This window comes from Peromyscus maniculatus, chromosome 9 (genome assembly GCF_049852395.1).
Source record: "Peromyscus maniculatus bairdii isolate BWxNUB_F1_BW_parent chromosome 9, HU_Pman_BW_mat_3.1, whole genome shotgun sequence".
Classification (NCBI taxonomy): Eukaryota; Metazoa; Chordata; class Mammalia; order Rodentia; family Cricetidae; genus Peromyscus; species Peromyscus maniculatus.
The window spans coordinates 20,977,312-21,003,900 of NC_134860.1; the positions used below are offsets into that span (position 1 = coordinate 20,977,312).

At 45.8% G+C, this 26,589-nt stretch overlaps 1 protein-coding gene across 3 annotated transcripts in view; it reads left to right on the forward strand.

The window, feature by feature from the left end:
• Ube2e2 (ubiquitin conjugating enzyme E2 E2) overlaps positions 1-26,230 on the forward strand; it is a 309,277-nt gene extending 283,047 nt beyond the window's left edge. For all 3 annotated transcript variants that reach the window (XM_006975115.4, XM_076544451.1, XM_076544450.1), the window contains one exon: positions 25,398-26,230. In XM_006975115.4, the coding sequence (XP_006975177.1) occupies positions 25,398-25,495 (98 nt within the window). In that variant the 3' untranslated portion in view covers positions 25,496-26,230. The remainder of the gene's footprint in view (positions 1-25,397) is intronic.
• The last annotated feature ends 359 nt before the right edge of the window (positions 26,231-26,589 follow it).

The window sequence follows — 26,589 nt, forward strand, 5'->3', positions numbered from 1 at the left end:
GCACAAGTGGCTGCTCTCCAGGGCTTTCTACCTCAGCGGCCCTCAGGAACGCTCTCCTGCAGCCACTTGGCCACCCCCAGAGGGCAAGAAGTAGATCGGGACAGCACCTGAGTTGCGCACCATAGAGATAAAAATTGAAGACAACTTCAAGGGGAAAGCAGGAGGCTTCAGTCTTAGTTAGGGTTTCTATTGCTGTGAAGACACACCATGACCACAGCTATTTTTACAAAGGAAAACATTTCATTTTGATAGATTACAGTTCAGAGGCTCAGTCCATTATCATCATGGTGGGACATGGCTGCATGCAGGAAGACATGGTGCTAAAGAGGTAGCTGAGAGTTCTACATTTTACAGGAAACAGGAAGTGAACTATCTCACTGGACATGGCTTGAGCATATATGAGACCTCAAAGCCCGTCTCCACAGTGACACACTGCCTCCAACAAGACCACACCTACTCCAACAAGGACACACCTCCTAATAGTTCCACTCCCTTTGGGGGCCATTTTCTTTCAAACCACCACAACTTCTCACTTTGTTTTTTGAAATAACAGTTTGCTCTGTAGCCCAGGGTTGGCCTGGAACTTACTATACAGTCCAGGTTGTCCCCAAACTCCACAGTGGTCATCCTGCCTCAGCATCTCAAGGGCTAGGATTGCAAGTGTGATTGAGCAAGGCTCTGGAGTGCTTGCCATGTGAGCGTGAGGACCCATGTTTGACCCCTCGAACTCATGTTCAGAAGCAGAGAATGGTGGCATGCACTTGTGATCCCAGCCCTGGGGAACGAAGACAGCAGGGTCCCTGGGGTCTCTGGCCAGACAGCCTGTGCTACTCAGCAAGACCCAGGTCAGCCAGAAACCGTGTCCCAGAAACAAATGGACGGCAGAGAGGACGGCAGCCAAGGTTGCTCTCTGGCCTCCTCTCGCACATCCACACACACACAAAGGAAGAGGAGGCCTGCAGCCCACTTAAATACAGATCGCAAGCTTAATAAATGACCTGGCATGTCTCCCGTTACTGAAGCCTAGAGTGTTCTACACTTCCTTCCTAGAGTGTGATAAAGGCACAGGTTATACTTGTGAAAGCAGAATGCTTACAAGAATCTGTGGGTGTGAGAAAGAGCAATTTCCTATCGCAGGCCCAGCTGCTGCATTAGTTTTGGTACCGGTTCCAGCACATGGCAGCCATAACATGAAAGCCCGTGTTTGGTTCACGGGTGTGTAAACTATCATTCATGTGAGTAAACTGCAGTGATTGTACTTTAGCCACCTAAAATGTGCTCTTTGATTTTGGTTTTTCTAAATGCCTCTTTTCCATTTGTATTCATTTTCCCAACCATTAGCAGGAGTTCTCTGGATTTAGACATAGAGAGGCTTTTTCAGAAACAGTGACTGGGAAATAAATGAATTCAGTTCAGGGTATAAAATCAAGAAATAAAAGTCTGGATGTTCTTATGTACAAACAGCTACCCAACTGAAGACGAAAGAAAGCAATTGCATTTACCATAGCCTCTAAAGCAGCCATGGAGGCTGGACGGATGGCACAGTGGTCAGAGGTGGAGGGATGGCACAGTGGTCAGAGGTGGACGGATGGCACAGTGGTCAGAGGTGGAGGGATGGCGCAATGGTCAGAGGTGGACGGATGGCACAGTGGTCAGAGGTGGACGGATGGCACAGTGGTCAGAGGTGGACGGATGGCACAGTGGTCAGAGGTGGACGGATGGCGCAGTGGTCAGAGGTGGACAAATGGCGCAGTGGTTAAGAGCACGGCTGCTATTGGGGAGGACATGAGTTCAGGTCCCACTGGCAGCTCAAAACCATCTATAACTCCGGTTCCAGAGGATCCAGTGTCCTCACACAGGCTCCATGGGCACCAGCCACACACGTGTACACATACATAAATGACGGCGCTCATGCGTATTCCCAGATTTCCTTTTTGCTGCTGTGATGAAAACACTCTGACCAAGAACAATTAGGGAAGGAAAGGCTTATTTGGCTTCTACTTCCTGGTCATAATCCATCATTGAGGGGAGTCAGGGCAAGACCTCTAGCAAGACTTGAAGCATAAACGGGGGGGGGGGGGGGGGGACATGCTGCTCACTGGCTTCCTGTCTCTGGCTTTTGTTCAGCTATCTTTCTCATACAACCCAGGAACCCTACCACCCACAGTGGGTTAGGCCTTCCTGAATCAATTAACAACTGAGAATATGCCACCATAGACATGCCCAAATATGATACGGAAATATAGGATATAGATATGATGGGATAAAAGGGTGGATTGTTGAACCTACTTTTAAATTTAAAATGTTTTACATTGGTATAGATCTTAGTTTATTGATACAAATTTAAAGTTAATTTTGTTATGATATATATATATATATATATATATATTTCTACTCTTGTTAAAGGTATTATATTTATGTAACTCATTTAAATTGTAGTGGATAATTACAAAATACAGATTAATAACTAGTCTTCTATGATAGTCAAACTTATAGTCATGTTAAATTTTCTAGGTATACATAGATATAATTCAGTTAGGTAGATAATCTTCAAACACTTCAAATACCTACAAAATATGGCATTTAAAATGTTTTAAAAACTTAGACTTTCTGGACAGTGAGGAATGTCTGCTCCTGGCAGCACCGATTTATTCAAAGGTTTATCTTCTTCTTGGCAAAAAATAGCAACTTTGGCAAGAAACTCTTCTTGCCTGGACTGCTTGACAAAATGTTGTTTCCACTGGACATGCAGGACAGGTAAACACTGAACTTGACAAGGTGAGGTGGTCCTTCAGGTTCTTGCTTCACAGAAGAAGCTGCCAGACATTCTATAGGACACAGAGAGAAGTGACTGAAAGACTCTAGGCCTGTAGGCTGAAGAATTGATGCCCCAACGTTGCAGAAGAACTTTGGGTGACTGTCCAGGCTGCCGGCTATCTCTGTCATTCTAGATTTTTGGAACTTGCTTACAATGCTCTTCCTGTTTACTTAGGTAATATTATATCCTTCTGAGGTCTTTAATGTAGTTGAAAACTAGATAGTTATAATTATGGTTTTCCTTGGTTATGATAAGAGATAAGGTAGATATGAAACCTTAGACTCACAAATATAGGATAGATAAGATATCTTCTTTAATTTTGCCACATACAAATAGACTAGATATTATAACTGTAATTCTTGCTTGATAACTGTTTTGTTATATGTAATTTTACTATGTTGAAGTTAAAACCTTCCTTTTAAATAGAAACAAAGGGAGAATGATGGGTTATTTCGTTCTGTGTGCTGTGATTTTGTGTTACTCTGATTGGTTGATAAATAAAGCTGCTTGGCCAATGATGAGGCAGAATAAGGTTAGACAGGACATTCTAACTAGCGAGAGAGAGGAAGGAGAAAGAGAGCAGAGGAGACCCTGCCAGCTGCTGCCAGGAGAAGCAAGATGTAAAGTACCAGTAAGTCACTAGCCAGGTGGCAAAGTATAGATTTATAAAAATGGGTTAATTTAAGATGTAAGAGCTAGCTAGCAAGAAGCCTGAGCCATTAGGCCATATAATTTGAAAATAATATGAGCTTCTGTGTGTTTATTTGGGCCTGAGTGACTGCGGAACCAGGAAAACTTCCAATTACCCCCAAAGGCCAGTCTGATCAAGATAATTGACCATTTAAGACTCTCTCAGATAACTCTGAGCTGTGGAAAGTTGACAGCTAAAACTAAGAGACTTCATCCTTCTCAGCTTGACATACAAACACATTACATTAAGCCATAATCTTCCCTTTCTTATGTGTCCCCAAGATCTCACATTAATATTATTTTACAAACTACAGGACAGCTTTAAAATTCCCACAGAGTTTAAAAATTCCAATGTTTTAGAAGTTCATTTTCCCTTTAAAATATCCAGTCTTTTAACTGGGGCTCCTGCAAAATCAAAAACAAGTTAAATACTCTCTTACTCAAAAAAAGAGAAGAATTAGAACAGAGCAAAAATGCAAAACCGACATCTAGTGGTGAAAACCCAAGGTTTGTAGCTCATATTCCAGAAACTAGGATTCACGGCGTAATCCTCTAGGCTCCAAAGGGCTTGGGCAGTCCCACTCTCCAGGTCTGCAGTCCACAGCTCACACAGCTCATCTCCTAGGCTCATGCCAGCTCTTTCTCATATGCCCTTCCCTTGGCAGACATCCCACAATCGTGGCATCTCCAACATTCTGGGATTTCCTTTACAACTGAGCTGCCCCTTTACCAGTAGCCCTTCTTGGTCTCTCTTCAAGGACTCTGATCCTACCACACGGTGCCAAGCCTCAGCCTCTCTCCATGACTCCTGCAATCCTAAGGTCCTCACTTCATCTGAGGCTTCATCTTCTCCAGTAGTCTATCAGCTCCTCTCTGCAGGGACTCCCACCCTGACACACAATGCCATACCTCAAGTGTTTGCCATAATCCCTTCATGCCTTCAAAACCAGTGCCAAGTTCTGCTACCTGCCTAATGTGCCGCTTTGGCCTTGTACCACGGCTTGTGCTACCCATCTCTTCCTAGTCATGGCTGACTCCTGCGTCTGTTGTCCCAATGCCACCCTGGTCTCACTCCTGCAGACTCTTAAGTGTATTGCATGGACACCCTGACGGCCTTTGAGGGACTCGAAAACTCCCGTCTGAATTTTCACAAGCCAGGCCTTCAGAGTGCGCATTTTTCTCTACATTGTTCCAAGTTCCCACATTAAAGACCATCAAATTCTGATCACTCAGATGGTTTTTTTCTAACTCAGAATTCCAGACACTTCTACAGTCCTCCCAAGAAAACATGGTTAGGTCCATCACAGCAACACCCCATTCCTGATAGCAGTTTCTGCCCTGAGTGGCTTTTTTTTGATCGCTGTGAGAAAACACCATCACTAAAAGCAGATTAGGGAAGAAAGAGTTTATTTCAGCCTATATTTCCAGGTAATATACCATCATTAAAAATGTCAGGGCAGGAGCAGACACAGGAAACATGAAGGAAGTTGCTTACTGGATTGTTTCCTTTGGTTATGTTCAGAAAACTCTAGATTGTGTCAATCTGTAGTTTTTCTCAGGACTTAATGCTTACATTTGTTTGTTTTTTTCTCACCTGCCAAAGGTGACATGTGTATTGTAAGTGTCCTACTTAACTTCAGCTGTCAACTTGGCATAGCCTAGAGTCGTGTGTGGTACAACCCACACTGCTGTAATCACTTCTAGCCACCTGTTCTTGCTATGAGCGCTGTGCAGTGCTGTGCAATGCTGGTCACCTCTGTGTGAACAGTTCAGCCTCCATATTGTCTACTGTAGTACAAAGTGATTCCAGGGGGCTCTGGCGTACTTTTTACCATGTATACAAGATATACAATATATGCTCTTTAACTGCTTATGTTCCTGGTAAGGAACATCCTATTAGCAGGCTACTGGTGGTTACATTTGTGAGGGGTCAAAAGTAATATACAGATTTTTGACTCTGGGTTGAGGACTGTTCCCTATATATTTGGGACCAAATATACAGATTCAGTATGTTCCCAATCAAAATATCATGAGCATTCTTTACAAAGATAAAAGGAAGAAAAAAAACCTAAAATCATATGGAACCACAAAAGAGCTCAAGTAGCCAAATTAATTCTTAGGGGTGGGAAGAGCGGGAAGTGAAGCCTCTGGTCAGAAACAATGTTCCAGGGCCTGGGGTGGAGCTTCATGGTGTTTTCCTGTCACGCGCCAGATCCTTGGTTCAATCCTAGTACAAAACATAATAAAAACCCATCACAAAGTTATATGACACACAAGATAGTGCTTGCATAAAAACAGACATAGACCTGTGGATCCAAATAGAAAGCTCAAACTGACTAATTTTGACAAGGGCCCAAGAAGACAGAATGGGAAAAAAGTGAAAAACTTTCAATAAGTGGTATTGGGAAAATTGGGTTCCCATGTGGAAAAAAAGAAAGAAAAAGCCATTAAATTGAACTCATGACCTTGTGCCATATACAAAAATCTACTCAAAATGTATGGATAGATAGATGGATGAATGGATGGATGGATGGATGGATGGATGGATGGATGGATGGATGGACGGACAGATGGACCGACAGACAGCCTGTAGACACGAAACTCCTGGAAGATAAGGTAGAGGGAAGGACTCTTTAGTACTGGCATCAGCAGAGTTTTCTGAAATATCACACTGAAACCAGGTACAAAGGCAAAAAGAGAAGAAGAGTGGGACTGTGTCTGACTGAAAAGCTTCTGCATGGCAGAGGAAACTGAACAAACTGACGGGGGAACTTCCAGGCGGGAAGAATTTGCAGACTGCAGCTGATAATCAGATAAATAAATCTGACAAACTCACTGTCCAAAATGAATAAACAACTCCAAGAAATGGCAAGAAAACTTGTCACCCACTAAGCATGCCAGCATTTACCTATAGAACTTGGGAGGTTGACGCAGGAAGAGGCTAGTAGTTTGAGGCCAGCTTAGGGGCAAATATTGACAAGATCAAGTGTATAGAAACAGAATGTACTGGTAGCTCCCAGGACGTGAGTAGGAAGGCAGAAATGAGACACAAAGAAGACAGTTTGTACCATGGACGGGCTAAAAGTTGCTTATGATACTTAGGATTTTGTATCAACAGCAATTATAGCTGTCCTTGGGGGATGGGTAACTGTGAAATAGAGCTATGTTCATTGATTTAGCTGTAGTGTCCCTGCAAAAACATGCCTCAGAGACAGTCAGAGATCATTTATATGAGTAGCCATGCCCAAGCACACAGGTTCAGGTCACCCCAGTTATCTTGGTCCAAGCTGGTCAGTTTTATTTAATGTTTTATAGTAATAGAAGAAAGAATTCATAAATCAAGGCACTTTTCACATACATTGGGTTACAGCGAAGCAGGAAGGTCTCTGTGGAGGGCTCTAATGATATCCGCTGTACTTGGCTTTGATGTGGGAGTCAGGGCTTTGCTAATACAACTTAAAGGTTGGATCAGGCATAAGGATGGGCAGTGTCCCTTCGGAGGGACTGGAGGTAGCCCATGGTAATTGGGCTCCTGTCTGCAGCATTTTAACTTTCAGTCATTTGTCCTTGTCACATCTTTAACACAAGTGTGACTCGTTGTTGTTGTTTTTCTTCTGAGAACATCAGTTCACAACAGTAATATTTTTATATGTTTGTCTCATCACATCATATTATATACCCTCAGTATATACCATAAAGTTCATTTTAAAACAACAAGAAAGAATTGTACCAACAAAACAGGACTACCTCAAATACAGTCATGGAGAGAAGACAGGTTAGAACTGCTAGACTGCCATCCATCACAGACATGAATAATGAAACATTCTAGATCTACGGTGGAACTAGTACTGAGTATATTCACGAAGTTTCCTTGCGGCTACAGAGTCGCGTTGAATCATATAGTACAGATCTGTACTTTAGAACTTGGTGCTTTTGCTGTTCCTTTGGCTTAAGCCCGTGTTTTTCAGAAATCTAGCATTTCTCGCTATCCCATCAAATTGTGTTGTAAAGTAACTTAGGAAAGAAGACTCCTTGATTTCCAGCAAACACCACCGCGGCACAGCCAGGTCAGGAGAGCCTTCCTTGGTTACCTGTCAGTGGGGGACTTTTCTTTGAGGAGCTCCTCTTGCCACTCACTCCAGCAGGTACAGGTCTAACTTTCTCTACCTGCCTGTAACCAGGCTTAACTAGCCTTCCTTTTGTGTTGATGAGGTTCTGACAAGGTCCATTAGGAAATCAGCCGAGCTTTTTATGTCTTGACACCAACACTTTGTTAAACAGTGTCCAGGAAAGCATGTGGAGGGAATCTTACTGTTCCTCACTATTGTTATCTAGGGTGATGTCCTTGGAGGCTAAATCCCAGCTCTGAAGTATTAACCCAGAAAGCCCACATTGCTAAGGAAAGAGTGCTTGGAAAGGAGAAACAAGGGAAAAGAAAGCAGGCAGACTTAGGACCCTACATGGATGCACAGGGGTGGAATTCTGGGAAGGGGGAGTGCAGTGTGTCCCTAAGAACTAATTATTCCACCCAAATCTTAGAGCATGGCTCAGGGAGAGCCCACCTTCCTAGGGTGGTCCCTTAGCCAGCCAGGTCGGACTGTGAGTTTCCACCCAGGTAAGATTCTGTTGTCGTGACAGGAGTGTTTTCTACTCTAACGACACAAGTGTGCTAATGTGCCCATTTCACCATAATGCAAAAACCACTCTTCATAGACAGCTTCATTCTCTGAGTTACCGGTATCCATTAAGGAATTCTTGTGGAGGAGGGCCTTAGGGAAGTGGCTCAGTTTGTGAAGGTACTATGCAATGAGGAAGGTTTATGTGTGTAAAAGTAATTCCAGCACTTGGCGGGTGGGAGCCGGGGGTGGACAACAACACAGGTGGACTCTGGGGGCTTCCTGGACCATAAGTCTAGTAGAAACCATAGCTGCAGGTTCAGTGAGAAACCTTGTCTCAAAAGTTTTAGATGGAAAAGAGGAAGGCACCATGACATGGACCTTGAATTCTACACACATATACCACAGTACATGTACCCCCGGACACACACATGTGCACATGCTTGTATACTACACACATACACCAAAAACTAAAAATTGTAATGAGGCCAGTCAAATAAGGCATAGGAAAATTAATGTCTCCACACAAATGCAACAGAATATTTGCTGTAGGTGTGGGATGAACTTTGTTGACCTAAGTTTTAACAGATTAAAATAACCAGCTAATGACATTAACCCACTAAAGTTTTATTCTTACATTTTCCCTGGAGATATAATTATTCATCTTAATTTTAGCTTATTACTTTATCGTAAATTGAGGGTGGCTTGTTAGTATAGCCATGAGCCTTTTAAGGATTCCAAGTGCATTTGATTAAGCATTCAGCCTTACTCCAGGGGCAAAGAATCTCAGTTCTATTGGGCAGGAAGACTAGAAGCATCCTGCTTCCCTGCCCTGTAATCACCAGGATCTTGACCTTCCTCCCCCTACCCCAGTCAGTACACACTGGATTACCTGGGGGATTCTCCTGTGTCAGAAAAGCTTTACACAGATTTGAATTTAGTCAGTGTGAGACTCAGACTTAAATTAGTAAGCTAATTTTCATGTCCAATCTTAATCAACTTACAGTGGAAGTTAAAGGAGATCTCACATTTGAAGAATGCCAGCAGCCCTCCACCCTGAGCAGCCCTGTCCGTCCTGAGCAGCCCTGTCCGTCCTGAGCAGTGTCTGTGTCCTTCCTTCCCTGGTTTCCTTTCATCTTTTTCTTAACGCTATTGGATTGAAATATAAATACCTGCTTGTCCCTCCAATAGGAGCTTTCAAGTCTGACTCGTGCCTTGGATGTGCATTGACAGCACAGTGGCTGTCAGAGCTATCTTTCGTCAAATCCAGGTGTTTAATGCTCTTATCTTTGCATACATAATTAATGCTTCACTGGGGTTTTTTTTCTATTATCAGACCAGGTAATTTAAATATGTAAATTTCTGTAGGCACTTGCTGGACCAATTTGCAAGAGAAAAACAATCATCATTTCTGCAGATACCCTGGTCTCAGGTACCTCCTCCCGCTTTGTCCCTGTGGAACTGAAGTTTAACATGTGCTCAGTGGATCATCAAATTCTCCTTAATGTCTTTTACTGTGACACTTTTAATTTTCTCTGGACTGTATCCTTCCAAGACCTCAGTAGACTTCAAAGCGATTGTCTAAGGATGAAGCAAGCATCCCCAATAAAAGCATTTCGTGTATGAAACACAGCCAATGGAATACTAACCAATAATTAAAGGGGCATCCGCTCTATTCCTGTTTGCTCACAGCAGTTACTGAAGCCCATTTTTCTGGTTTGTTTTGTTTCTCTAGGCCTAAATGAGATGACATAGTGTGACTAACAAAACTTTACTCTCGGGTCCTCAGACAGAAATGGAGCAGAACTTTAGGCAGAGAAGGTTACTTTAACCTTGCAAAACAGTGTCTGTGTGTTTACCATCGTCCCTCAGAACAGTCACTGCAGTGTTAAGAATAAGCAAGACAAATGATAACTCATTTCCAAGTGAGAAAGTGTAGTTTATGCAGATGTAAGCACATTCTCATTTAGGGATGGTGGGTGTATTCCCAGCCTCTTCCCCCGCCCCCATACTGCTCTAGACATATAATTTCTATGCAAATCCAGGCAGCATATTTATAACAGAAACAAATGTGGTGGAGTATAGGAAAATAGGTGGAGATATTTTAGGTATTTGTTAAAGCTTTCAGGGCAAGAGAGTGAATTAAACTTCATGAGGCTGCTATAAAAATAACTATTTTAGAATTTAAATGGATTGTATGATTTAGTTGATGTTACCACATTTAATTTTGACAGCAAAATGCAGCCTCCAAAACATACTCCAAATGAGACTCCGAGTTTGTGAAACTGTGACTGTGCCTACCATGCAAAGCATTTAAAAATTAGGGCCTTAGCCCATTCTTTATTTTTTCATGCAGAATTAAAAGCAGTCTTTGTGTTGCTAGTACAAATTCTGTAATATACCTAAGCTCAGTGGCAGACCACCTGTTTATCATGTGCAAGGCCTGGGTTCACTCCTCAGCTCCCCCAAAAACAAATTTCATGGTTTGACTGTGTAATGTGGATTAAGATCCCTGTAGGTGAAATCTGGTGGAAGTAACCACATGAGGAGTGTTGTACTCACACCTAGTCTACATGATCACACCCAAGTGTCTACAGCCTACTTTCCTAAGTTTATTGATATATCCTAGAGAGAAGGAAAGCAGTGTAATATGAATGTTAATCCATACTTTCAAAAGCCAAATCCCAGGGAAGAGCCTGAGGCAAGAGGATCTGAAGGACCAGGCCAGCCTTGGCAGCATAGTGAGACTATCTCAAAACAACAGTTAGTGAGCTGGAATAATCAAACCTGGCTTAGAAGGAGGAGCGAAAGGTGCAGTTGGGACTTTGACAATTTGCTGAGTACTTTACGGTGATGGGGTAGATGGTGATCTGAGAAACACAAAATTCCCTTTCAGAAAGCAGGGCTAAATTCATATTCTCTCTCCCCACCTCTCTCTCTCTCCCTCTCTTTCTTTCCTCCCTCCCCCTCCCCTCCTTCTCTGTCTCACTCACATACACACACACACACACACACACACACACACACACACACACAGTATTAGTTACTTTTTGCTATGACAGAATACCTAGCAGAAGCAACTTAAGGAAGGAAAGGTTCATTTTAGCTCCACCATTGAAGGGGAAGTCCTGGTGGCAGGAGGGCAAAGCCATTGGTCACATGGCATCCACAGCCTGGAAGCACAAAGACATGAATGCTAGTACTCAGCCTGAAGAGCATTCCTGTGGAGCAGGTGGCCCTCAGGTGACATCACATCACGATGAGAATCAGAGGACATGAGCGTTTTTCTTGGTGGAGTGTCTGAGTCAGGCCGGGGAAACAGGCAGATGAGAAGGGTGGGGGCGGCCAGGTACAAGCAGGGTGCACCACTGAGGAGTCACTGCAGCCTCCCAAGATGCCGCTAGAATCACCACACTCCTGTGAAGGCTGAGGCACTTGGAGGGGTCATTTGTCTGTCTTTTCACAAAATGAGGCTGGTGGTTTTGTGATTGTTGTTGGCTTTCTTTCAGTGAGAGAAATGTAGTCAGAAGTTTCTCCGTGTTGTCCCCGATCCTGCAGCTGCTCCATCCCAAGTAAACGCACAGAGGCTTATGTTAATTACAAACTGTGTGGCCTATGGCTCAGGCTTCTTGCTAGCTGGATCTTACAGCTTACCTCGACCCATTCCCATTAATCTGTGTTTTGCCACATGGCTTCGTGGCATTACCTGTTCTCTCACATCTTGCTTCTCCTGGTGGTGGCTCAGAGCACCTGCTGTGACTCCACCTTGCTTCTCTCCATCCCTCTTGGACTCCCCGCCTGTTTCCATTCTGCCCTGCCATAGGCCAGTGCAGCTTTTTTTTATTAACCAATGAGAGCAAGACACATTCACAGCATACAGAAAGACATTCCATAGCACTTTCCCCTTCTGTCTAACCAAAAAGGAAGGTCTTCATTGTAATATAGTAAAATATTTAACAAAAGTTAGCAAGCAAGAATTATAGTTACAATATTTAGTCTATTTGTATTTAGCAAAATTAAAGAAAATATCTGATTTTGTAAGTCTATAGTTTCATATCTAATTTACCTTTATCATGATTAAGGAAAACTATAATTATAACTATCTAGTCTTCAACTCCATCAAAGACCCCAGAAGGATGTAATATTACCTAAGTAAACAAGAAGTACATTGTAAGCAACTTCTAAAACTCTAGAAATGACAAGAGATAACTGGTTGCCTGGACAGTCACCCAAAATTCTTCTACAATGTTGGGGCATCCATCCATCTTTAGCCTACAGGCCTAGAGTCTCTGGCATACAAGTTTTCAGTAGTCAAGGGCAGGTAGAAAGGTCTGGGAAACTGAACCACCAAGGCTCTGAGCCAGGGTATTTGTGCCTATGGGATCAAGTCCATGTTCCTAGACCTGGTGGAGACACGGTGTGTGTGAAGGTCCAGGGTGTAACCACTGTGTACACAACCCCTTGACACCCAGCCTCTGACTCCCCACAGCTACTGAAGAAGAATGTGAACAGAAAGCACAGTTATATCAGAGAAGCACATGTTTGTCCTGAGTAGACTGCATTTGATTGTTATGGGCTTAAAAAATATTTAAGCAAAAGTTATATGATTCAAAAAGTTTTATTAGATTGCTGTTGTTTTTAAACTTCCATCAGGGATAGTCAAAGGGTAGGGAGATAATTCAGATAATCTGTCTCTTATAGAAAATACTTCAGTGAGAGTATATTTCCTTTCCATGGCTGTTGGGAACAAGTGTTTGTAGCGAGCATCGTTTTAAAAAGCAATAAACCTGCATGGAAGCCATAGAGAATGAGCTCAGAGCATTTAGCTCAGTGGTAGACTTTGTGCCTTGCATGCTTGAGGCCCTGAGTTCATTCCTCAGAACTGGGAATAAAAGAAAGTGTAGCATCCACAGATACTAGCAAATATTGAGGATGTGGAAAACGGAAACTTTATATATTGCTAATAAGAGTGTAACTGGCACCTGGCCTTCAGCAGCATGTACCAGTTCCTTGAATCATTAAACATAGAGTCACCATGGCCAAGAAATTCTACAACCCAAAAGAAATGTGTGTGTGTGTGTGTGTGTGTGTGTGTGTGTGTGTGTATGTGTGTATGTGTGTGTATACATACATACATATATATATACACACATGTACACAGGCTGGTCATCGTGATACATGCTTGTAATCCCAGCACTAAGGAGGCATGAGATCTCAAAAAAAAATAAATGTGTGTGTGTGTGTGTGTGTGTGTGTGTGTGTGTGTGTGTGTATGTGTTTACAGATATTCTTTATAGCATTATTTGTAACAGAGTATAACATGATCGTTTTAGTTTGCTTTCTGTGACTGTGTCAGAACACCTGAAGTCTATCAGTTTAAAAAGGAAAAAGGTTTTCTTTGGGCTCATGGTTGCAGAGGTTTCAGTCTGTGGTTGCTTGGCCCTGGTGCTGTGGGCGGTGAGAGCACATAACATGATGGTGGGAGCTCACGGCACAGGAGCCTTACTCATTTTAAGACAGCTGGGAAGCAAAGAGACAGAAGGTGGCCAGGATGGCCCAGTGTCCCCTCTAAGAGGATAGTAGTGATCTAACCTCCTAACACTGAGGCCTGCCTTCCAAATGTCTCATCTCCAAAAGCTGAAGACTAGGCCTTCAGTGCATGGAACTTTTTGAGGGACATCTCACATCCAAACAGTGACATAGGTGTACCCATATAGTAGGGAGGTAGATGGTAGAGAAAAGAATGGGTCAGAGATGCACACCAAGCTTGGGTGAGCCATGAAGAGTGCTCTGAAAAAGCATCTAGATACAGGAGCATACATGGTGATTCCATCTGTTGATATGTCCAGATCAGCAACTCTGTAGGCACAAGAGGATTGTCTGGGGGCTAAAGGAGTCATTCGGTGGTCTGGGGGAACATCTGGAGGTTAGAGGAATTGGATAGAAGTTGGGGTATTCTGGGGGAACATCTGGAGGTTAGAGGAATTGGATGGAAGTTGGAGGAGTATTCTGGGGGAACATCTGGAGGTTAGAGGAATTGTATAGAAGTTGGAGTATTCTGGGGGAACATCTGGAGGTTAGAGGAATTGGATGGAAGTTGGAGGAGTATTCTGGGGGAACATCTGGAGGTTAGAGGAATTGGATGGAAGTTGGAGTATTCTGGGGGAACATCTGGAGGTTAGAGGAATTGGATGGAAGTTGGAGTATTCTTGGGGAACATCTGGAGGTTACAGGAATTGGATGGAAGTTGGAGCAGTATTCTGGGGGATTCAGGAAGTCATCTGAGGACTGAAGTTGTCATCTGGGAGTGGACTGAGGGAGTTGCCTGGAGGCTAGAGGATTTGGGTGGAAGAGAAGTGACTGCTAACAGGCTTTTTGGGGGGGGAAAGGATGAGAATTATTAGCAGTTGTGATAGTGATTGCACACTATACTAAAGACCATTGGCATGTGAGCTTTAAGCAGATGAATTGTGCAGTGTGTGAATTGTATCTCCTTGATACTATTTGAATTTTTTTAATAGCACTTCCAATATCTTGGCATTTTCGTTTGCTGGACTACTTGCTGCACCTGAAGCTGTGTGCTGTAGAATTTGAGTCAAGTACTGTGTGGAGTCTGGAGTGCCATAAAACGAGGGCAGTGTTTGAGGCCCCGTTGGGAAGCATTGCTTACCTATGCCTGGAACTGCTGCCGGCAGCTTTTCGGCACGTGTGTCGTCTGTGCTGAACTTCACAGGTCAGCTCTCCACAGCACACTCCAGAGTTCAAAACAGAGACTTGAGGAACTTTTCAAAGTACACACACAGTCTTCATCTGTGTATTCAAGTTTGTGTGTACATACATATAGAAGCCAGGGATTGGTGTCGAATGTCTTCCTCAGTCTCTCTCCACCTATTTCTTTTGAGGCAGCATCTCTTACTGAACCTGGAACTCACTGCTCCAGCTACACTGGCAAGCCAGGCGCTCCAGGGATCCTTCTGGGTCCCCTGAGATCACAGGCATGCAACGGCACTCCCACCTGGCTTTGTACTAGTGTGTTGGTGCTGGGGAGCAAGTGTGTCCACATGGTTACAATTCCGTGGCAAACACTTTACCAATGGAGCTATCTCCCGGCCTCTAGCAGTATCTTTTGAGGCATGTGTTTTAGGTTGTGGCCAGTGTGTTTCACCCTTTACTGAGCAGTTTCAAAAGGCATTCTCTGGAGCAGGTTTCCTTCTCCCACACTGCTTACACTGTCTTGCTGATTCTTAATTTTCTGTCCCTGGACAATGTCCAGCAGATCTTCCAATGTTCAAGTCACTTTCAGCTCTCAGAAGGTCAGTCAGGTCTGTCTTAAAACCATCCTATACCCAACTGAAATCATTTCCTCCTCCCTCTGTGTGCGGCTCTCAAATGCCACTTCCTTCCCTCTTCAGGGCCTGGTTCCTTGGGGCTGGGAGCTGAGGAGTGCCCAGACGGTGTCCCTCAGCCCACCTTTCCACAGTTACCATAGTCCTTGCACCTTTCGTAAACCCTGACGTGGGCTGCAAGCCTTCTGATGACAGGGTCAGAGGCCACTTCACATCAAGGAGCTCCAAGCTTTCTTCCCAGTTCCTGACGTTAAGAACCTGATGCTGGGTCAAGGTCCTTGGCCACTCCTTCCGCAGTAATGTTCTGGTAGATGCTTGGTAGCTGGTGGGGGTAGGGAGTGAGGGTGTGGCATTCCTGTGTGTGGTGGGCTGTTTTTACTCTTTACCTTTTTGGAGGGCCGGCCACACAGCTCCCAAATAATTCACACAGAGTCTTATTATTACTAATGAATGCCTGGCCTTGACTTATTTCTAGCCAGCTTTTCTTAACTTAAATTATCCTGTCTATCTTTTGCCTCTGGGCTTTTACCTTTCTCTATTTCTGTATACCTTTCTTTACTTCTTACTCTGTAGCCTGCTGTGTAGCTGAGTGCCTGGCCCCCTGGAGTCCTCCTCCTTCTCTCACTCCTAGATCTTCTGCTCCCAGATTTCTCCTCCTGTGTATTCTCTCTGCCTGCCAGCCCCAACCAGCCTTTCCTCTGTCTTGCTATTGTTTGTTCAGCTCCTTATTAAATCAATCAGGTGTTTTAGGCAGCCAACGCAACACAGCTTCACAGAGTTAAACAAATGCAAAAGGAAAGAAAGCAGCACATCTGTGCATCATTAAACAGATGTTCCACAGAATAAACAGATGTAATAACACATCTCTGACTGATAGTCCACAACACCTGTGTGTATGTAAATCTATTCCATGCTCTGCTATGAAGTGAGTCCATAATCCCAAAACAAGAACACACTGTGCAGTGCTCTTCATCAGGTCCCGTGTGGCTGAACAATTCTTCCGGAAAGCTTGGGCTGGTTTTTCCTTCACCGTTTGTCTGCTTTCATCCAATGGTTATAGCTGGCAAATGAAAATGGTTTCCCAGCCGGGCAGTGGTGGTGGCACATGCCTTTAATCCCAGCACTCGGGAGGCAGAACCAGGCGGATCTCTGTGAGTCCAAGGCCAGCCTGGGCTACCAAGTGAGTTCCAAGAAAAGGCACAAAGCAACAGAGAAACCCTGTCTTGAAAAACCAAAAAAAGAAGAAAATGGGTTCCATGGGAATGCTAGGTGACATTTTCATTTAAGAAATGAGACAAAGTTAACCACAGGATGACATGGGAGCCTGGCCTGTTAGTGCCAGCACCTTCCTTGTGCAGACACAGGCTTCTTATCCATGATGCTGTTCTCTGCTCTTGCAGTTACTGCAGTAGACTGCATTCTGAAACTATTACAACTCCAGAAATAAGCAGTTCGCACATTCTAAATCCCGTGCTGTTCTTAGTAGTAGATGAAACCTCCCAGGCCCTTAGCAGCAGGTGGCCATTCTCATTGTCAGGGCGGCTGCCATGTTGCAGGGCTCATTTTCAGGTAGTCCCTGTTCTACTTAGCAACAGTGCTGACGCATGAGAATGGTGACGTCAGGGAAGGCGACATGAACACTGACTGGTACCGTTGGCCACCTTGTCAGCATAACAGAAACAGGAGTGTCTGAGGTGAGGAGAGACTCCTGCCTGCAGTGATGGTCAAGTTTTGTGCAATTAAAATGTAAGGCCTCTAGGCACATAACACACCGTGCATTGGAATCTGCTGCATTGCCAGCCTGTAACTCATCACTTTATTAGTCTAGGATGGGCAGCCAGTAAAATAATGAGCCAGGTCCAGTGGGTAGCATATGCCAATTTCAAGCTACCAACACGACCCTTATTGAATACACAGCTCAAACTAGCTGTCCAGAGGCATGCTGGATCTCCCCCCTCTCTGGTAAACACAGAAGATGAGCACAGACATTGACAGTAACAAGGGGGGGGGGACAAAGAAGTGGGGAGATGTGCGTTCCTATTACCTTCGCCTTTAATATCGTAAGTTTATGATTGGACTTTCAGTAGTGGCTGTATTTAAATACCTACGAAGTTTGCATTGCCAGGCACATAGGCTTAAGAGCTCACCACCGTCTCCCACCAGGAGTCTCTTGACCCCTGCAGTGACCATGCAGGCTGCATCCAGGAGCGGATCAGCTGCCTGTGTGGCTCACCTGACTCAACCTCAGCCAGGGACCACCTTCAACAGTTGCCTTCCTGACAACACCCTCTCCCAGCATGCCACAGGTGCTGCCCGCCCCCCATGGAAAGTCATCTTCTCACACTTTATAGAAGCAAGAAAATAGAGCATCCCCAAAGCAGCAATCACCTCACTCCCAGAGATGGAGCTCCCTGCTCCCCCAAGCTCCTTGCCTGGTATAAAAGGACTTCTAGAGTCAGCTGGGACAGGGAGGCCATCTTCTTCCTAATTAGTCCCAAGTGGAAACATTACTGTCTGTAGAACATGGGGTACTCGATGCCTCTTTTAGCATCCTTAACCCTTAACTAATAACAGCACATTTTGCCAGGTGTGTGCAGTTTTATTTCATCTTCTCAACTTTAAATTTAGTTTGAACATATCTTCCATTTAATTAAAATCTCTTTCTCCCTGATGTGTCCTGGATTTCAGATACACACTAGAGCTCTGTGGTAAAGGCTTGGTCCCTGGCCTGAGGACCTACTGGGAGGTGGTGAACAGTGGGACTTGGGAGAATTAGGTCACTGGAACACGCCTTGAAGGGGACACGGTACTGGCCCCTTCCTCTTCCCGCCCTCACCAGAAGCTGTGAACGCCTTGAGCAGTCCCTCCAGCCTCTCCCTCTCTCTTCTGCCATGGTAAACTGAGCCAACACAGGCCCAAAGCCACACCGCTGAATTGAAGCCTCCGAAACCAGAAACAATCTCCTCCTTATAACTCGTTTACCTCGGGTGTTTTGTTAGAGCAAGTGAATGCTAACAAACTCCTTAAACCACTCTGTAAGTTGCACACAGGCATACATAAAACACATCTTTCAAGACAGTCTTTCTGCCTTCAGTTAGACCCATAATTAATAGTGTAGATCCCCCCAACATACAGATCCCTGCTTTGTCTGATAACAACCTGATCCCTGACCCTTAACTAGTTAACAGAATAGAGAAAGTCCGGTATTCCAGAGCCTTGCAGCATTCTGCAGATAGACAGGAGTCTTGCGACCCTGAGGTGAAAGAACTTGAATTGCTCCAAATCTGACCTTATCAAGGTTCTGAAAGTTCAGAGAAGGAAAGGCAGTGGGGGTCAGACTCGCCCAACCGGTACAAAACCTAGAGAGGTGAGTAGCTAACAGAAGCCAGGAAGTGATAATCGAGGGTTGAGGTGGATCGCAGTGATGCAAAGTGCTTGTCTAGAGTGTGCAAGGCCTGGGTAGGACTGGAAGAGAGATTGCTTAGGAAAAGGGCTGGCGAGGTGGCTCAGCAGGTAAAGGCTGGTGCTGCCAAGCCTAATGACCCGAGTTCAGTCTCCACATGATGAAAGAGCCAACCCCTGCAAGTGTCCTCTGACCTCCAAGTGCATTTGCACACACGTGCACACACACACACACACACACACACACGCACGCACGCACGCACGCACGCACGCACGCACGCGTGTCTGAGTGGAGATGGCCCTTGTAAGAATGCGTCAAACTAGAAAATATTAAAGAATGATTTACTGCTTTCACTGCCTACAAACTTGAACCTCCACATGGACAGAGACCTCAGAACCGGGTTAAAGGACGAGCTGCCCCAGGAACTTCTCCTTCTCCCACGTGACAGCCAGCAGTGTTCTCCTTTGTCATGCATCAGGGTTTACTGTGATTGAACACTGAGCAGTCTGCAGCAAGAATCAATGACCAGCCTAAGGCAAAGTTAAATGTTCCCATCATAATATGAACTTCTGTGATCCAAAAAAAAGTAGGAAACTTGGGGGGGGGGGGGGCTAAGACGTTAGCAAACACTGCAATTTTATTAATGGAAGTGTGTGAGTGTGTGTGTGTTTACAATGTAGTAGTATAATTTCTTAGCACTGCCAGCTGCTGTGCCCCTCTGCATACTTAACTAGAAACTAGTTTCCAGCCAGTGGGAAGTACAGATGTTGTCCATGTGTGCCAGTACAGGTTACTGTGGGTGGGGACGATGCTGTCCAGTCAACAAGCTTTACTTCTGTTCCAGTGTGACAGAAGGTGAGGGCCTCTCTGCTCTCAGAGGTGGCTGTTGGTGATGTGTCAGTGAAGCTGTTCGCACGCTGAAACTCCAGCCTTTGCCCTGATGTTTCTGCATCCTTTTCCTGCGTCTCAGTCACTGGACGTGTGACTTCCAGCCAGTGCCGCTGTGTGATTGTTAGAAGCTACAGCAGATACTAGCAAGACCTGTTTTGTTCACAAGTCTTTCTGAACACAGGGCAGCTACTCTTCCTGCTCACACGAGCACGTGTGTAAATATGAGTGGAGGCAGTTCCCAGCTAGGGGTGTAGGGCAGTGATAGACTGCTCACCAGGCATGCACGGGGCCTTGGCTCGGCTCTCTGGAGCCACCAAGTATGACAAGAGCAAAAGAAGAGGGCTGTAAGCCTCCCTGTGTGTGTGTGTCTTATCTCTGCCTAAGGGACAGTCTTCAGCCTCATGTCCCACTTAGGACTTTACCACACTTAGAAAGTGCTGTGCGTTTATTAGAGGTGACAGTGACCAGTGTGATCCTGGCCCTCCACCCACTCAGGAAAGTCAAAACTGAAGAAGATATTTGGCTTTCGGGTCTTCCAAAAGCTGAAGCAGACACTGGTTGAGCAAAGCTGAACTTTGGTCTTTTTTGAATATAGTGTGCAACTTCATAAAGGGACAGAGGACACAGCACACGGCTTATCGAAGGCGAAATGCAGAATGCAGGTGCTGAGCAGCTGCCAAAGAGTTAGATCTTGGTCAGCATCAAGTCAATCACAAAGGCATCAAGGACGGGCACTTTTTTTCTGTTAGAATGGGAAAAAATTAGTAAAGTAATAATTGGTGAGCATGTTCAGGAAGAGTACCTTTTCTTCCTCTCGTTGAAAGGCAGTTGGACAGCATTTGCCCAAAGCTTAAAATGTTTGCCCTCTGGTCCCACAGTGTGCTTTGGACATGTCTTCCCTCCAGGGATCCTCATATCCACCCCAGACTGGGATAGCGGCTCTTTTGTATTTGTTTGTCTGTTTGGTTTGGTTCAGTTTGGAGTTTTGGTTTTTGAGACAGTCTTGCTCTGTAACCCAGGGTGGCCTTGAATTCATGCTCCTCCTGCCTCAGCCACCTGTTCTGGGATCACGGATGTGTGCCACCATGCCTGGTTTGTAGTATTAGTTCTCATGGCAAAGAGAATCGAATGTGATCGCTGGAGAACGGAGAAGCAAATGTGAACAATGGGGAGGAGGGGTGTGATGAACTTGACCTGCAGGTCCCATCTGAGAACCCAGCTCCAGCACAGCACTCCAGAGGAAAAGAGGAGCTGCCACGTATCTGTCATGGATCCCCATAGCACGAGACTAAGCGTCAGTCCACTGAGACAGGAGGGGTGTGACACTTTTTACTTCATATTTCTTCATGTTTAAATTATTAGGGTGCACATCTATTACTAGGTAGTTTTAAAAAGCTTTAAGCAAACTAGAACCAGGCTAGACTGAACCATGGGAAGGGAAGTTCTGTGTAAGAAACAAAAGTGAACTCTTTTTTGTCGGTCCATCCCACAAATCCTCCAGAGACTCAGTGGGAACAAAAAGTAAGCAAACTGTTGACTGCATGGGTGAGGACAGCTGGAGAAGCAACAGGCATAGCAGTCTGGTGGCCACATGGAAGCCACGGTGAAGAAACAATAAAAGAACCGCTTAAGAACGGCCACCTCACTGCAAAGAGGACAGACTTCCTTTTCTGCGGAGGTCTTAAATGTGTTCCTCACTTTCCACCTTGTTTGAGACAAGGTCTCTCACTGTTTGCCCTGTGTATGCCAGGCTAGCTCTCCACTGTACATGCCAGGCTAGCTCTCCACTGTGCATGCCAGGCTAGCTCTCCACTCTGTATGCCAGGCTAGCTCTCCACTATGCATGCCAGGCTAGCTCTCCACTGTACATGCCAGGCTAGCTCTCCACTGTACATGCCAGGCTAGCTCTTCACTGTGCATGCCAGGCTAGCTCTCCACTGTGCATGCCAGGCTAGCTCTCCACTCTGTATGCCAGGCTAGCTCTCCACTGTACATGCCAGGCTAGCTCTCCACTGTACATGCCAGGCTAGCTCTTCACTGTGTATGCCAGGCTAGCTCTCCACTGTGCATGCCAGGCTAGCTCTCCACTCTGTATGCCAGGCTAGCTCTCCACTCTGTATGCCAGGCTAGCTCTCCACTGTGTATGCCAGGCTAGCTCTCCACTGTGCATGCCAGGCTAGCTCTCCACTGTGCACGCCAGGCTAGCTCTCCATTGTGCATGCCAGGCTAGCTCTCCACTGTGCATGCCAGGCTAGCTGTAAGCCTCTGATGATTCTTCTGTCTCCTCCTTGAATCTTGTCGTTAGACTTCTGGCATTTTAGACACACCAGACACTATGTCCAGCTTTGGTGTGAGTTTTACTACCCAGACTCATGCTTGTGTGGCAGTGATCTACCCACTCCAGTGCTCAGTACACACGAGTGGTGTGGGAAATAGCAGCTGGATGCATGTGTGCTGTCTGGGCGTGGGACTATAGGTAAGTGACAGGCTACCGAAAGACACTGTTCACTGTTCAGTATGACAGCCATGGGTAGCCAAGTCAGGGGTGGGCACATAAGACGTATAGAAAGCCCTTGAAGACGCCCCCAAGGAGGCTGTGCTTTAACTAAATGTCAGAAGGTGCTTCAGGGCAGACACAGTGAGGGCCAACCTCAGTAGAGGTCGCAGGCTGTGGCAGAGTGGGGGGTCCTTACACTGGAGTGACAGGAAAGCATGCGTGGAAGACAGGAAGGAAGGAAGGAAGGAAGGAAGGAAAGGAAGGGAAGGAAGGAAGGAAGGAAGGAAGGAAGGAAGGAAGGAAGGAAGGAAGGAAGGAAGGAAGGAAGGAAGGAAGGAAGGAAGGAAGGCAGTCTGCATCACAGTAGATCTTGGAAGCTGTGCCAACTTTGGGTTATATCTGGGAAAACTCATATTTTTATTACATTGTATTTATTTCACGGAGTGGGGGGTGTTCTGTAGAGGTCAGAGGACACCTTGGTGGAATCCTGTCGCCGTGTGGATCCTGGGATCCAACAAGTGCGGTCTGCCTGTCTTCTTCACCAGATTCCGGCAGCTTTAGTTGCTCTCTGAGGGCTCCCTTGTTTTCTGCTGCATGTGGGGTGGGTTCTGCTGTCACCACCTCACAGTCGAGGACACGTAGGTACAGAGACACTGAATGATCGCCCATGGCCATGTGGTCTCCAGCAGTCAGGATCCAGATTCTGTATCTCCCTCCCCCCACTCCCCCACCCCGGCCCCTGTGGGCCTCTGAGAAAGGAATTGCTTCCTGTCAGCTTCTCCTTGCATGGGCCAGCCCGGAGGGGCGCTCTCCGCCCTGCAGAGGACTAGAGCAGTGGTCACCCCTGCGCCTGTTTCCTACCCCGCCTTGTCCACTCCCTTCTTTGTGCTCAGTTGCTGCTCCCGTCCTCTCCGTCCGTCCTTTCGGGTGGCACCACCAACCCTGTGGGCCTCAGGAGAGAGGGTAGGCCCTGAGGTGAGCTGTAGGAATGCTCCAAGCTTTCCTCCAGTAGAATCAAGGGTATGTATGGCACACATCTCAAAACCCTGGGGGAGGAGGCAATATTGAGTGCTTCTGCTCCAGTTAACGGCAGGTGACGGTGACGTGAAGGCATTCCTACCCAGTGTGTGTCCAGTGACTCTGCTCTGGGTCCTGGGCCTCTGCACTGGTCCCTCAGGCTCAGGCTGTGGCTCTGTGGCAGCAATGGCCTTGAATGAGTTCCATCCCAGCACCAAAAAACAACCCTAAACATCTATTGAACTCTTTGTATTAATATGAACATGCTCCTTAAAAACAAAAAATTCATTTTCTAAGGCAAACAAAAAATAGTAGTAGCTAGATTTTAGTTAATCCACTGATGTTTTATATAGAGAAAGAAAACGGATAGATTAAAAAACCAAGAGATTAATAATGGTTTGGGAAAATTGTAACTATCTTTAAAAGTACAGTAATGTGAAATAATTCCTTTTTCAGAAATAGAGTAAGATGCATTACATTTGAATACTCATTTTGGCTCTAGTGTGAGAAGACCTGTGAGAATGTTCATAGCTAAAGACCAGGAAAAACAACAACCTGGCTCCTCTCCAGCCGTTTTGACACGGCCAGACCTTTGACTCGGTTATCCTAGGTCCTTTCGCTAGTCAACCCTTTTAACATCAAGAGCTACTTTGTTGGGGCTGAAGAGATGGCTCAGTGGTTAAGAACACTGGCTGCTCCTCCAGAGGAACTGAGTTCAGTGTCTAGTACTCTCATAGTGGCTCACAGCTGTCTGTAACTCACTCAGCTGGAACATTTGTGAAATGGACCAAGTATATCACTAATACAGGTCCTGCGTCCCGGGACCCTCAGCTTTACACTCTAAACTGTCAAATCCTGGAAAGAGTCATTCAATCCAAGGCAGAGAAATGTGGCCCTGGCTGCGCTTTGGCCCCCAGCCTTGGTATCTGGTCCAAGCTTAGAGACCACATTTTTAAGAAGTAATGTGGCCAGTCTGCACCAGGTGGTATCTGTGCTTCTCGGCTGCTCTGGATTGTGACTCCTGGCTGGGCTGCGTTGAAGAGGTAGTTTCAGTGGTGAGAACAAGAAAGAGGGTCACAGAGAGCAGAGCAAACCCCGAGACCTCAGTGTCCAGTGACTATCCAGACCAGCCCCTTCCTAGGGTAATTAGAGCAAGGTTCACTCAGGCGGGTCTTGGGGGTGGGGCCCCTGAGCTTAGGGTGAGACCTGATGCTCCTGCCGCGTCTGCCTTGCTAGCTCACACATAGTGGTGACCGCCCATGTCTTCCACACTCTCTCCTTGGGGTTTATATTTAACAATAGCTCTTGCCGCCACCCCTTTTAGTGCCTTTTCGATTCATTGCTAGGATAAACCCACGTTTTCAACACCAAATATAAGGGAAATAAAATTCAAGGGAAGGAGGAAATGAGAGAAATAGAATGAACTGGATGGAAGACAGGCTCTCCAGAAAGCTACTGATGCTTTTCAATTCCTTTGACCTTTTTTTCCCAATAAACACTGAGGCTCCTGCCCCTGGGCCCTGTGACCAAAGGTGGCCGTTGGCTCCAGGCCCTCCTTTCTCCTTCCTTCCTCCTGTCAGCCCCTGTCAGATCTCTGCAGAGAGTTTGTTGAGCAGCTACCAGTATTTCTATAATAATGAGTGTGTGGACTTGGATTGGAGGAGGAAGGAGGTATTCTTCTGTCTGAGGCAAGCACATATTCCACTTAGCTGTGGCCATGCTTTGGAAGAACAGGTAAGGCAGGGTCTGAGAGCCACCACTGTGGTGGTTAAGCCCACATCAAGGCGACCAAGCTGTCCGAGCCTCCTCCCAGTAAATCTCCCCGGGACTCTGCAGCCCCCTCCCACAGCCCACCTGTGCTTTCCCAGGGCACAAAGCCAGGGGAGCAGCCTGGGAAGTGTGTGGTGAGGACAGGGAGAGAAAATGAAACTTGTCCAGAACTAGGGCAGGAAATGATGGGCTGGTGTGTGACTCGTCTGCCCTGTGAAGAAGCCCCAGTGTGAGTGTTAAAGTCACTTCTGCACCCTAGACTTGGGCCACCATTCAGGACACTCCCCCCTGATGTCACCTAGCAAGACACGCTGCTGTTTACTGACTCCCGACTCTGCTTCTCTTACAGCCGACCCTCTGGTGGGCAGTATTGCCACACAGTACATGACCAACAGAGCAGAGCACGACCGGATGGCCAGACAGTGGACCAAGCGGTACGCCACCTAGGGCCTACGTGTGCCAGCTGTGTGCAAGCACATTCACCAAGTGCATCACTAGCCCACCTGCCCTCCAGACCTCCGTTCTGTTTCCTGTTTTTATTAAAGTTTGAACCGTTTTGTGCTGGTATGTCATTAGCCCCTCCTCCTTCCTGCCCTAGCCCTCCTCCTCCCTCTGGCCCTCTCTTCTCCCTTTCATGCCCTTTTCGATTTCTGTTAACTTGAAAGATTTGGGATTCCCCGCACTGCAGTGTGGATGGGAGCTTCTGTTTTAAGTGCGAACCATGTCGGATCTGTGCTAGTAAGAGCTTTCATACAAAGCTTTGTATTACTGTGTGGTTTTGGGGTTTTTTGTTGTTGTTGTTTTGTTTTATCTTTTTTTTTCTTTTATGTGCTCTTCAGAAAAACACACATTCAGAATTATATCTCGTTTCTACTTAAATGTAGTGCTTAGGGTTAATTTTTTGTACTGAAGTCTTTATTGGTGGGTGCATGCTACTGGGAACAAGGTTTTGTACAAAAGGTCCAATCAGAATCACTGTGCATTACTGAGACCCTGTTTATCACAAGCCTTCTGTCCCCCACGCAGAAGACTGTTAAACTGAACAAAATAATATGTATTTTGATTTACTTAAGTGCTTGTAAATTTCTTAGGGACCTGCCACTTTTGACTGTGGATCAGTTGATGTACACTTGTATTATTAATGCCTCAATAAATCACTGTGGCGGCGGATCAGTGCCCTTCTGCACCGGCCTCTCTTTGTGTGCTAGGGACCTATGCAGCCGCACACGCACTGAGGCCTGCCTCTTCTCAACCCATTAGTTTTCTGTCCACTTCTTTACCTCAGACCGCTAAGGTTCTTTGTAGTGGAGCTCCTTATTAGCATGTGGGATCTCTCCAGCTGCCTGGTGATTTCATGGTCGTTTTACACATTGGCCCCCTCCATCCTTTCTGTCACAACCATCTTCATTCAGCAGTGACAATATGACTCTAATAATAGCCTGCTTGTGAACGAGCAGTCGAAGCTGATGGCTGGGCCCAGTAACTTTCGAGTTCATCGTTGTCTTTTTCCTAGCACAGTTCGTGCTCGCTGTGTGGCCTTC